This window comes from Halichoeres trimaculatus, unplaced genomic scaffold (assembly GCF_033239565.1).
Source record: "Halichoeres trimaculatus isolate MK-OKI-2021-1 unplaced genomic scaffold, fHalTri1.1 fHalTri1_scaffold_8, whole genome shotgun sequence".
Classification (NCBI taxonomy): domain Eukaryota; kingdom Metazoa; phylum Chordata; class Actinopteri; order Labriformes; family Labridae; genus Halichoeres; species Halichoeres trimaculatus.
The window spans coordinates 12,856,405-12,870,628 of record NW_027437186.1 but is presented as its reverse complement, the minus strand read 5'-3'; the positions used below and the strand labels follow the sequence as shown (position 1 = coordinate 12,870,628).

Below are 14,224 nucleotides of genomic sequence, written 5' to 3'. Positions count from 1 at the left end.
CATCTTCTCTTCTTACACTGATAGCACATTTCAACCCACTCTCTAGTTTTGCATCTCACATGTATATCACCTTTGTCTATCTTGTGTTTTTATTTTATTTTATTTTATTTTATTTTATTTTTTTTGAGTGAGCTAGTTTAGCGTAACCATGTTCATATAGATGGAAGCGTAACCGTCAACATCTTTGAGCATGTCTTTTACATTTAATTTGGGCTTTTATGGCTTTATTTAGAAGATATGACAGTGAATTGTACACTGCAAAAAGGGAAATCTAAGCAAGTGCTTTTGTCCTGTTTTAAACAATAATACATTTTATTTCAAGGCGCCTTTCAAAGTACCCGTACAAAACATAGTTAAAAACACTTCAACAAAAGTTAAAATGGAATATGGATGTATATAAAAGTTAAAAAGTGATTAACTTAAAAAGATAAGATGGATGGCAGCCAGAGTGAGTCGGGTGGCAGAATAGATAGGTTTTAAGGCAGGATCTAAAAATAGTCAATGATTAGTAAAATGTGTCTCATTACACTTTATATGAGCCACATGCAACTGACAAGCCCAGAAACAAGTCTTTTTCAGGATATTAAGAGACAAAAATTAGGTCTGAATCAGTTGTAGAAAGTAAAGATATCAATTTCTTGAAATTCGAAATAATATCTAAATTCAAGAAGTTCTTTCTTACTCCACTGGCAGATATATATTTTTTTACTTGTAACAAGCAATTCAGACCTGATCTTATCTAACTTGAAACAAGACATTTTCTAGACTGGTCAGGTTAATGTAGCTCATAGTGAGACCAAAAATGCAATGCGTTGAAATTAAGACAAAAGCACTTGATTTTTCAGTTTTTTTCAGCGTGGGAAACTTGAAGAGAGTGGGGAATGACACAAAGTGAAGGACCACCAGGTAAGGAAGGAACCCAGGCCACCACATGTTTGTCACATTATTTGAATCCTAACAGGGAAATCAGCTCATGTCAACACATCACAAGGAGCCTTAGATAAACATTAAGTTCCTTTTTTCATTCAACATGGTGGAAATTTGTGCTGCACCACTTTTCAAAAATCATCTAGAAAAGATGACCCACACAGATTTAAAATAAATGTTAAGCTTTTTGGGCTTCTTGGTACATCAGAGAAAGAGAAAAGAAAAGAAAAACAACCAGAATTTACAATGTCTTCATGTGAGATAAGTCATAATAGAGCAACAGCTGCCACAGGAGTTGTCGACTTGAGGAGACCACATGATTCAGCGTTAAAAGATGTAGATCATTTTTCTCTGGTTCACTGAGGATGGCTCACTCAAGTTACACCTCACAGCCAACTGATAAAAATTCCCCCATCATTCTGATTGTTTACCAACAAGACAAGATGTAAATACAAAGCTGGGAAGAGATCATCAGGCAGTATTTCAAGTTCAAGAGACACATCAGACAAGCAGCTGCTGCCTTTTTACTCTCATATTGATCCCACAATAGCAGAACATTGGGGTTTCAGCTTCACATACACACACTCACACACACACTCAGTGCTGCCCCACCGGCTCACAATGATCCTGTCTTTCTTGCCTCTGTTATATCTCTAAGCTCTGATGCCGCCATGACTTGGTTTCACCATCTGGCCCTCTGTGACATTCATACTGAAGGTGAGACATTAAAGGGATGAATTTTTCACGTCTTTAACTGGAAGTAAAAGTTATTAGTGTTTCATAGCGCTAAACAATATCATAGCTTTTTCACAAATGAATTTTAGCATGTCAACATACGTATCTGGACACATTTGTTCATGTGTAACAAAAACGCACCACAGGTTCTACATCAAAGGAGCGCGGAGTTAATGTATACTAGTTTTTCATTGCACTTTGGCCAGAACCCATTCAACATATTCACTATTTGTTCATCTCTTAGAACCTGAGTGATGGAAAAAATGATATTGATTTTTCAGGTTCCCTTAGTTCATAAGTTTTGCAACCTGAAACACAGCGGTAGCTACAACATTACTCTTTTAATGACAGAGTTTGAGCTCCCCATCCTTTACACGACCTCAAAAAAAAATTGCATCAGAGAGAATTCAGTGAAGAATACCTCTTACATACAGATGCGTAGAACATCATCAGCCAATCATCACTGTATGATTTGGTGTCTGCTACACACTGCTGCAAACACATCAACTGGGAATTATACAAAATACATATATGCTAAGAATTATAGGCAGTTTACTATAAGTTGTGATTACTCCAGTTCCAGTTAAGCATTTTTATGAGAGAGGGAAAACTTAAGATGTCTCTGATTTAACACAACCAGATATAAAACGTTTTTTTTTTCAATCAGACGAAGAATAAAAACAGAATCATAAGAACAAAAATCTGATTTAAAAGCACAGAGAGGACGGCTCTGACTGTGGTTGCTTCTGCCTCCACAGCTGATATGATGCCACAGTACACCTCCATCCACTCACAGAGTGAATTATCACAATGATGGCTTTTAGTATATAAACACTCTGAACACACACACACACACACACACACACACACACACACACACACACACACACACACACACACACACACACACACACACACACACACACACACACACACACACACACACACACACACACACACATCCATCAATAGCAGCTAGTTGGAAACAAATGTTTTGCTGCTGTGGTCACACTCCCAGAGCAGGGCAGAGCAAGTCCAGCTCTTTCTGTGCTTCTTCATCCTGAGGAGATAAGATGTTTGAGATTTCATCTGATTCAATAAACAGGCGAGGATTGTTTTGTCACAATTCTTGTTGCACATTAAGAACACAGCCAGTGAGATTAAATAAAGAGCAGTACTGGACTAAGAGAGAGTGTCATACTTCTTTGGAGACAGCCTTGACTGAACACGCAGCTTCACACATCTCTCTGGCCTTCTCCCTCTTCCCCAGGTCTTTGAAGCACTGCCAAAGACACAAATGAAACAATATGAAACAAAGAAAGGTCAAAGGCCTGTATCTCCATCAGGACTATGTACAGTGTGCTCCTGAAACATGTGGTACATACCTTAGCCAGAAACACATAGTTGAGTTTGGAGTATCCTGGTTGGATCTCTTCAACCTGAATTAAAAAAAAAGATTTTCATTGTTAGTTTAAGGACAGATAGTGAAAGATATGTTCAGTGAATGATGCTGTTATGGTCATGAAGCCGGACACAATACAATTGAGTGTCCAATGTTCAAAAATCACTGCTTAGAGCCAGACACAAATATTAATATCAATATCAATATGTATAGGCATTGAGACGTGTGCATTTACTGATTCATGCCCATTGGACCTTTTGATTTACTTGTCAAAGGTTTTAGGCATTGTTTGGCATTGGTAGCAGTGACATATTTGGCAAAAATCAGTGTTTTTCCAAGATAAATACTCCATTTCCCATGAGCACTATTACTTACTGTTGTAAAGGCGCAACTCTATCAACTCCTGCCAAGGTGTGCATTTGTTTGAACAGATCTTTTTTTTCTGTTCAAGCAAACTTTTCCCAGGATGCAATGGGGTAACATATTTATTAATAGTGCTATTGTTTGAAATGTTACAACAATCAGACTTCGTAAACTCAGTTTGTAGTCAAGTGTCTGGAAGTTGAGCAGACTGTCTGTTCAGTGTTCCTCACAGCCCGGTGCTCTGAGACGTGTCTGTAACGTTAGTGAATCCTGATTATGTATCAGTCCTCAATCTACCAACTCCAACCTCACCAAGCAGAGCTAACGTAATCTTGCTTTATGCTGGTGTCCAGCATTACTACATCCAAGAAATAATTTTCAGCAAAAAAGAGTCCAGATCACACTTCTCACTGCTAATATTTACTGGCAATTCAAAGGGCAAAGTCAAAGAGATTTCAGGTCTATGTGCCGTGAATGGATTTGTGTTCTTTCAGAAAAATCCAACCTGTCCACAGATACTGAGAAAAAACATTTCCAAATAACCAATTTGTGGTGATAATCTCATTTTTAATCATGGATTATTAACTGGAAAATGTACAAAAATTAGACTGTTTCAAGAAGTAAAAGTTTTACTTTGAGATGATGTTTTCTTTTATGAATACAACTTCAAGGTTTTTGCCTCTTCCTGCACTGTCTACTGTTTTGTCTCTCTTGTTATATGTTTTTTTAATGTATGATTTTTTTTTCTTTTCTTTCCAAAATCAATAAATCAGATCAAACCAAGATTACTTATAGAGTCCTCATAAGGCTGTCAAAGGGCCAGGGTCCTGACTACAAACTGACAGTGGACAAGGGATCCAGAGTGAACATGGACTCTGGGGTTGGACCACTGCAATCACCAGAAACCAATTTAGAGATCTGGCAACCAGAATAAAACTGCTCACAAGCAAAAGGACCAGTGTGATGGTTTGTTCAAAGCCGAGAAGTTCTGGTACCATAACTTAGAGCCCAAGACCCAATAGAACTCGTCTGAGCCATGAGGCTGCAGAACTGTGAACCCAGCAGCTGAAGCCTCAGAGATAAAATAGCAGAGGACAAGAGGCTGAGACCTGTTCGAACTCTGACACGATATGAGGGAACTAGCAAACGTCTTAAGGCTGGGGCCCCGTTAAACCACTGCTTAGAGGCCTTAGAGGCCTGTATAAATGCTGGTTAGAGGCACCAGCAAGAGGCTAGGGACTTGTTTACCTGAAAGGTAAGACGTGAGGAAACCAGAAACTTGCCTAAGTCTTGGTTGAAGGCCAAGAAGCTCTACAGTGAAACTACCAATCACCAGAGGTCTGCAGACATATTTAACGAGTGGCTAGATGTCCTTGCTGGTCTGGAGCAGGGTGATCACCAATGGTCACAGGCTGTTAACCCTTTAGTATGCATTTGTTACAGTTCCATAGACTCACAGCAGGCCAGCAACATGTCGCAACACTCATATCAAACTGATGGATGATATACACAAGACATGGGGAGAAGGCATGCACAGGAGAATTGGCCAGAAGCACAATCCATTCCTGTACTATATAAACATCTGGATAGAGGGAACACAGATTAAGCCTCTTCAAATAGCAGAGCGTTTGTTCTTTGAAAACCTGGAACATGAGCGACCTGTGGACAAGTTGCAAGTGAGCGCAAGGCAAACATGTTTCATTAATCAGGGCAGCTTAGGAGAGACCAAGACAGCAAAAACAAGAATAATAGATGAGAGATCTGGCTTTATGTCTGACTTCACTAATCAGACACTCACACTGAGCGGCAGGCACCATTTTTTAAAGGTGAGGGTGACTGCATCAAAGTGGTAGTCGGACTGTAAAGATCTTACGCTGCTCTCTGAAACCAAAAGTCCCCAGTCCCAACCCATAAACCTTATGTTCTCCAGGTGTGACGGTGATAAAATATGCAGGATTTGAACTTTTTCTTTAATCAGTAGTTACAGGCAGCCTGAATACCTTTGATTTGTAAAACCTGTCAGGTCTCACACCTCCATTTGATGGCAGGCTTTAATGGCTCGTTCTGATGTGGTGAGAAACCACTAGAAACACTCTGAACACAGACGTTGATGATACCAGAAAGAAGTACTTTGTTTTTAGCAAACATAAAGAATGTAAACACAGAGCTGAATCAAAGTACCTTCAGAAAGTTCTTCAGGGCATCTTCAACTGTAGCACTAGGGGGCTCCCCGAATAACGTCGCTGCCACTTTCCTTTCAAGCCATGATAACTGAGCCACCTGCAGAACATCAGACACCTCAAATGAAAAACACTCACATGACTTAAATCTGTTGGACAGGAGTGTATCACAGGAAAGGTTTGATCACTCTGACATCAAGGAAGCAATAAAACTCATCAGACATTTTTTCTGTTCATGCATTTTTACACACACTGTGAACTCGGATAAGTTGAGTTTGCTTGAAAAATTCTTGTAAACTTTAAAAAAACCTAAATAAAAAAATTAGTTAATTTAACTCAACATCTCAAGTAGTTACGATTATTATGGAAAATAATTCTACTAAATGTCTTTAATCAATTAAACCTGATGCTTATTTGTTACAAATTAAAATATTAAGTAATGTTAAAAAAATGTTGCATATCACTGTCAAATATAATAAGTTGACCTTACTCAAAACTGAACGGTGTGATATCAATATTTGCCTTATGAATAAAGTAAATGTAAAAATAAAAAAAATGAAGCAGATCTGAACAACTAAATTAAATAGCATTTTTAAGTACAGCTGGGTCTCATATCCACGGCGTTCCCTCCTCACTCATGGTTACAAACACTGTCACATCAAAAATCAGCTCTAATTTCATAACTTTAGTAACCGTGGGTGAAGAGGGAAGGCAGCAGATATGAGACCCTGCTGTACATTGAAATATTGTTCTTCAGGGGGCACAGGTTGTCTTAACCCCACGACACTGACTGGTGGTCTATGCTCCATGGCACCTATTGACCTTTGCAGTGTGCCCAATGGTTAATGTATTAACAAATGAATTTTTTTTCTAGCAGGCTATTTAGGACAATTTTGAAAATGTAAAAAGATTTATCTATTTTTGACACAGACCGCCAGTCCACACCATGTAGAGCATAGACAGCTGATCGATGCCTGAAGGAGCAAAGACAGCTGGCCCATGCTGTGACACACAGACAAACAATCCATGTCACCTGGAGCACAGACGAACAGTCCGTGTTATGTGGAGCACAGACAAACAGTCCATGTCATGTGGAGCACAGACAACCTGTGCCACTGCAGCAGGGTCTCATATTGACTGCGTCCCCTCCTCACTCACGGTTACAAAACGCAGAAACTAACAATTTTAAGTTGTGCTTACTTAAACAGTAACAAAAGTTAAATCTACTCAGAAATCATCCGTTTCAACACTGAAAACTCAGACATTTGAGTCAACTGAAATTACTAACAAATTTTAAGTTTTTATAGCTTAATCCAAATGAGTAATTTGAACTTTAAGGTTTACCGTGTATGGAAGTGAGGCCCACATGATAAATTCAACCCAAGCCTGCTGTGAGCTTTGGTCCTCTGCAGGTAGTTTGACTATCTCTGGCTGCTTAAGCATGTAAAAAGCTTCTCAGTTCAGTTTAAAGAGGTTTTCTGTCTGGTTTCTGAGTGGTCATCTGAGACTCCTTAGTGTCTCAATTTCAGAGCAGCCCTACCACATTTCACTTTAAGATCTTTCTCGTGCACACTGTCGCTTTGGAAAATGTGTGTGTGGAAAGATTTTTTTCCTACTGCCTGACCAATGTTGAAAATAATTAACTTGTAAGTACTGGCTCCATTAAAACACCCTCTCTTTACTCCAGACTTGTTCCTGAATCTGACTTTGACTGTATTTCCATGACCACAGGTAGTTTGTACACTGATACTTTCCAGAGTACATGATTACGGCCGGTAGAGTCTGGGTCAAACATGTAATGTTCCTGCCTCGCACCATTCATCAAAGCGGCGTCTAATTGCAGGTGTAGCGTTGCTTTGGCGTCATCGCAGAAACAGAACCGCTGGCTGAACGCAAACAGTAGATCATTGTTAACGTGCTACAGACAGCCCATAAAACTCAATCCCTGGAAATATCAGGTGTAGTTGCTATGAGTGCAAAGTCCCTCATTTCTTCTCTGATACTAGTGAAGCTGTGTAATAGCTTCCTTCCTTTCTTTCATGTGTTCAGGATGACAAGTGGTACTCAGCTGTGGGATAATAACCTCCTGAAAAAACAGAACATGTTTCTGAAATGTCACATTGTATCTGCACAGTTTTACTTTTTAAAAAAAGCAGCCGCGATCAGTCAGGATCTGCATTGTTGGAACATGAGCCGGACAGTTACAGGGTGAAAATATCTCTCAGGTCCAATCTGATTTACAGTTAACAATGGGTGGTGTTAACCTCCCGTGGTGCCTTCTGCAAATATCACAGGAGGGAAAACAAACCTCAGGGAAAGCTAAACAGTGGGACTGAATGAGAGGAAACAGTAGGTGGGGTTTACAGGGAGAGGTGGGAGGCCAAGTAGACAAGCAAGCCTCCATAAATTTAATGTTTGTCTTAGAGAGGAAAGATGGGAGGGAAAGATCACATACAGCATAGCACCAGCGACCCAGCAGGTAGTAGGACAGGGGGTCTTGTGGCTTCAGCTCGATGGCTTTATCCAGATGATCCTAGGAGAGACAGACAGACAGACAGACAGGGAGAAGATTTTCACAGTTGATTCATGACACGGCTGCTGTTTCCCCTGCTTTCTGTCCTGACCTGATCTGTCCTGCTTCACCAACCCACAACTATTTCACAAACACCTCTCACACACGCAATCTCACCCAGCGACCACACACTCCCAGCTGACACACACACCCTCCCTCTTTCTTTTCCATTCTCCCTTGCTCTGATTCAGAGTATTTTCTTTTATATCTTCCCACTCCAGTACTCTATCTCTGTCTCTTTCACCTGTCAGGAGCTTTGCAGGTACACAGTGTTTCAGGGGGAGAATCTCTGACAGAAGATAAAACGCTACGTGCAGTTGTTCCATACTCGCTGTTATGCAACTGAAGGACTGTAGGAGTGGCTTATAGTGGCTTAAGTGATATGTTGAGCCAGTCCCCTCTACCACCCTGAGTTCATGGGAAAAGCTATACCTGCATGCTGTATGCAGGGAAAAATGTATACACAGAATTTACATAATGCAAGGAGCCACAAGTTTTTAGGAGTGTGCCGGGCCCAGACACAACAAATGATTCTTCTTCTTATAGAACGGCTTACCTTAAAGATGTATCCGTTCTTTATCTTGTTCTGCACTGTGTCATATTCTGCCATGATCCCACACATGATAGCATACCTGTGGACACACAACATTAAGCTTATTACTGGTCTGCAACTCACAGTTTGGATTAACTTTATGGACTTTTTTTTAACAGAAACATAAAATTAGTAACAGACTCACTGAAAGAGGAGTTGTTTAGAGTGGAATTTTGACGCCAAGATTGGGAAAAAAGTCTGTTTCCTGCTGCAAGAAGGTAAATGCTTCTTAAACTGCAGGTACCAAGATCTTCCTTTTCAAGAAAACTGCAGACTTTTTTTAATTCTTTTTTTTAAGTGAAGGTCAACAAGGCATATTTCTCAATTTTCCTGGGCCAAATTGTTAAAGTAGTTTCAGATAGCCTGGTTCTACAGATGAAGAACAGTCAAAGTGGCTTGGGGTAAGTCAGAGATCTGAGTTGCTCAAACAGGAATAAGCACGACTGCACATGGATGCTGTCCTGACCTCTTATCACCTCATCTCTGCCGCAGAAACTGTAGCAGCAGTTGGTATTTGCAAAGAATTCACAGAATCAGTTCTTATCGTCAGTAAAAGAAAAACAAAACAAAACACAACGGTCCTGCAGAATCTGGCATCACACCACTAAAGACTGAGTGTGTGTTTGCTCTGCGTTCTGAATGGTTGAACTCTTCTCCATCATCATTTTTTTGCATCATCAGTGCCTGAAACCTACATTCTTTCAACTTGCCAGCAGGGGGCGGCTCGATGGCTGTAAAAATAAAATTTCTATTGTGATGTATCGTCCATTGTGTCAGACTGGAGGGGAAATCAAAGCTGAAAGTCTTGGTTGATTTATTATGCCAGTAAAAAAAATCTTTTTGAATTTACTATGATAATATCTAGATTTAAGTCTTCTTAAAATGCAACTTGATGTTTCTATTATCAGATTTGTTGAGCGGGGTATTGTTAATGGGCACAGTATTTTAAGGCTGCACCACCTTGATGTAAATAAGCACAGCCGACTGACGGCATTCTCGTAGCCCGGTACAGTTTGTCACTATTTTGATCTTAAAAATGGAGATAAAATTGGACATAGTTTGTGTCTGAATAAACTGAGATGTAACCACTCAAATGTAGCACTGTGTTCCCAGCACAGGCCTGTGGACTTTAACCTGCAAGGAGGACCAAAGGCTGAAAACCCTTTGACGTCAAGTTGACATTTGTCAACTTGAGTCAAGCCAAAATAGGTAAAAAGGTTCTTGTTGGGTCTTACTTCAGAGTGCCCATTAAAGTTCCTGACTAGGTTTCACACAGACTGAAATTAACTGTGATGCCTTTTTATGACCAGCAGAAGAAATCAGGAATTAACACAATTGATAATTTCGATAATGTTAATTTTTTACCTATAACCACTTTAAAGAAAGAGGAATAGATTCTTCTTACTTTTTACACGAAAAATGTTCACACTGAGTGACATTTTCCTGCAAAAAGGAGAAATGATGAGATGCTATGTCAGAAAACACATCTTACAAACGCAAGATAAAATTGTCTTGAGGAACTGTTTTTCCATGGTGAGCGCTAAAACCAACACAATCAGTAAATTCCTGCCAACTTGAATAATCAAGCTTATGGTTACGGTTTTGTTGAATGAAAATTGGGTTCAGTCAGCATTTCTTATGACAGCACCCCCTGTCTTTGGTATTTAAAATGAACTCTGAGAAACCATTGGACAATGACAACTACAGCAATGTTTCATTGTCTGTGTTTACAATTAACATATATCCCATTAGAGTTGTTAAAAGTGTTTTTTTTTTTTTTTTTTTGCAACAAACATCAAGTAGTATGAAGACATATATTTGCACTTGGATAGACAGGCTTGACCTTGACAACCAGTGTGTCCATGTGTTATATACCTAATCTGATCAGATCCTGAGCAAATGAGACACGAGTGTAAAAAGTTTCGATTTAGACAGCTTTGCTGATGTGATGTGTCATGTAGTTAGATAGGAGGGACGGAGAGACATTGTTTCTCTTGGTATCCAACACTGACAACTTACAGGAGTTTCGAAAAACGCCAACACTCATTCTTTTAGTAAAACTCCTCATTAGACAACATCAACAGAGAGAGGCGGCCTCCCCTTCCTCCTTTAGTCTCTCATTAAACCACCAACTAGGAGCAGTGGGCAGGTGGAGGGGAAACAAAGAGCGATTTGAGCTTCAGGATCTGTAAGTCAGCGTGACGCGTGTGGGTTTGGAAAGGAGAGGAAAGAGCTGATCAAAGACTTTTCACCACAAGGCTGCTTTAATCCTGCTGGTACTCTGTCAAACACCACAGAGCGACATAAACACCTTTTCTACGAAGGATCGGTGGGTGCAAAGGTCATCTAACAGCGCTGTCTAACATGGTGGTGCTGATGGTAGATGGAATCTGTGTGTGTGTGTGTGTGTGTGTGTGTGTGTGTGTGTGTGTGTGTGTGTGTGTGTGTGTGTGTGTGTGTGTGTGTAGAGAGGAGTCTGTTAAGTGTGAAGCTTTGGAGTTTTTGACAGGGCATGATTCAGCTCTCTGCAGTCGTTAACTAGACTGTGATCAGGCCCAACAAGCAGTCAGATTACAATGTAGAGAAAGAAAAACAGAAGGGGTTATTAGTAGGGAGCTGTGGAAAAGTAAAAAATACAACATGATTAGCAGGTAATTACTAGAAAAAGGCAGGTACAAGGATTCATCTCACAGGCATGTAAAAAACTGGAAAAATGCCTGTTCAAATGGAATTGCCAAAGAGCATGATTCAGGAGGCTGTATTTCAGTGAAGCACCATGCAAACATTAATCTTTGTACAAACCATCGTCATTTCTGCTTAGTGTGGGTGGTGTGGAAATTAAAAGTGATAGACAAGGACTAACCGCATCATTTCTAAGTGCCCTGTGTTTTCTCGAGAGCAAACAAAGGCAGCAGAATTGTGTTTAACTGTAACCAAAAAGATGTGTTTATTTTCTTAAGGTAGCACAGGGTGCGGCCACACTGCCGCTGGTTGGCGCGCGATGAGAGAAGAGCTCCACAACATCACAGGAGCAGAGATGCTATCTTTCTGTGTGGTGCTGCCTGACTTCCAATGAAAACACAATGCTGGATGTAAAGGCTTTGAACCACCCTTCTCTGCTGGGAGGAAATGGAGCCAGGACACCACTGGTTTGTGCTGTATCATTATGTTTTGATCCAGATTTGGAGAAGTAGAGACATAAATCACAGTATCCTAATAATCCTAATAAAGATTGAATGCCTATGCAACAGTAAGTCAATGCCTGCCAGTGAACTGAGTGAACAATTTAGGACAATTTGTAGGTTTTGTACTATGGCAGATACCTCTTTGTGAAGATTACATCACAGCAAAGAGAATACAGTGTTTGTCTGTCTCCAACTTCGCCTGAAAATGCCAAGATGAAGCACTAGGTTAAACTCTTGCAGTGTCCAGGAAAATAAACTAGCCTCTGGTTCTTGCCAATTTCACATCACATGCTGTATGTGCCTGTACAGTATCTCTGGTTGAACTATGTCACACATGTGAGGTGTGGTTAATGTAAGCAGAGCAAGGTTTGCTTGCAATCATCCTTGCAGGTAAATGTCCACATGCCTGTGCTGGTTATTACTCCAGTTTAACAAGGTCATGTGCAGATGAGTGCTCACGTTTCCAAAACATCCAATAGAAGTGAGGCACCACTCACTTATTTGTTACTCTCTCAACAAATAGGAGCCTTGAGCCTTGTTTCCACCAAGTGATTCAGTTCAGTTCAGTTTGTCTTGGTAGAAGAACAATCCCCGGACAGATACCCAAATAACCGAGATGAACTGTCCCACTTTTCGGGACCTTTCCATTTGGGTGCCAGACTAAACCGATTCCAACCCGAGGGTGAAGCTACAACACTGCAGACCATTGATTGGTTGACAGAATTGTCACTTATTGTGCGACAGCAGCTACTGTATTTCTTCTCGTAGTACACAGTCTTCTCTGAAACAAAGCTTGACTGTGCTTTGTAACAAAGAGCCCCATGGAAATCACAAAAAGGACAAATCGCTGGATGTCTTCCATTGTTGCTCTTTGTTTACTGTGTCGCATTTTTCTTCTTTGTTGGGTTTATTAGCGGGGTACACTGTGTTGCGCTGCTATGGCGTCACACTTTTACGTAGCTAACGTGGCTATTGGCATCTGGCTTACATGCCCCCACCAAGCTGCGGAACGCAAACCAATCAAACCAACCTGTACTGATCCAAACCGGACTGCTTGGTGGAAATGGGGCTTTTGAGTTTCAACCACAACAGCCCCCCAGTGCTGGTCACCAGCCTGGTCAAAAACAGATGCTGGATGGATGGCATCTCACTTGTTAACCAACATTGGTTACAAGTCATCAAACGTAATTGCTTTGGTAACTTTAGCAGCACACCCAAGCTGATCCCAAAAGTGTTTAACAGGGTCTGATCTTCTGGAAGGCTGTTCCATCTACTCCGCTCCAAAATTCTGGAAACTCTCTGAGAAACCCTGTTCTTTGGGACCAAGTGTTGACATCTTGGAAGATGAAGTTTGTCCCCAAACTGTGGGGTCCCAACTCTGCTAGTTGCAGAACCTCATCGTGATACCTCTCTGCACTGGGATTGCCTCTAGTGATGACAAGTCTTGTTTCTCTAGTTAGGGACAGGGTAACGTCCCCAACACCATCACACTGCCTCCACCAAAAGATGTTACTCTAAGGGAGTGGCAATCAGCCCAGCATCCTCTGCGTCTTCTCCACACTTTGACCCTATGATCCGACTGGTGTAGGCAGAATCTGGACTCATTGCTTAACACAAGGTTCCATTTGGGTACCAGAAGCTGAAACAAGAGTCAGTAGCAACAGCAGAATAAGCTGTTTGTCATGACTCCAGTCCATGTCTTCACCCATTTTGACCCCTCATATTTCCTGTCCCTATTTAGCTGTCCTATAAACCAAGGCTAAAACATCTGAAAGTATAAACACCAATCTAAGCACTGTTCCCATTCACACACATCCATCCTCTGATGGCACAGGCTTCTATAGCAGGAAACCATTAGTATCAACCAATCTCACTCATGCATTAGCACACCACCAACCATGTCACCAGCTTAAGACTGCAAGAGCTGGTCTCAAAGCACCAACCCTGCAATGCCAGACAACCAACTTTACAACTGAGCCAAAGCCTTCCAGATGATCCTGACGATTGGATAGAAAACAGTGACCTCGCCTAACAGCAGACTTCCTTCAAAAGGCTATGCTAACCAGTTAGTCACACCTGTCTGTCTACGACATGCTGCAATATGCTGATGTGATTAAAGGTAATAAATCTTACCAGTGGTTAGATGAAGAGAGCGGCTGGAGCAGCATACCTGAGAGAAACGGTAATCAGGTTTTGGATCCAATGTTGCCTAGGTGAGTGCTGTGGGAAGGGTTGCTCAATTTTCAGGCTACCACAACATGTATATTT

The 14,224-nt window shown here is 40.9% G+C and overlaps 1 protein-coding gene across 1 annotated transcript in view; it reads right to left on the bottom strand.

The window, feature by feature from the left end:
• Positions 1-1,207: 1,207 nt before the first annotated feature.
• rmdn2 (regulator of microtubule dynamics 2) overlaps positions 1,208-14,224 on the bottom strand; it is a 45,514-nt gene continuing 32,497 nt past the window's right edge. The window contains exons 6-11 of the mRNA XM_074676485.1: positions 8,736-8,811; positions 8,063-8,140; positions 5,609-5,707; positions 3,048-3,101; positions 2,864-2,944; positions 1,208-2,722 (exon numbers count right to left, since the gene is read on the bottom strand). Of these exons, the coding sequence (XP_074532586.1) occupies positions 2,669-2,722; positions 2,864-2,944; positions 3,048-3,101; positions 5,609-5,707; positions 8,063-8,140; positions 8,736-8,811 (442 nt within the window). The 3' untranslated portion in view covers positions 1,208-2,668. The remainder of the gene's footprint in view (positions 2,723-2,863; positions 2,945-3,047; positions 3,102-5,608; positions 5,708-8,062; positions 8,141-8,735; positions 8,812-14,224) is intronic.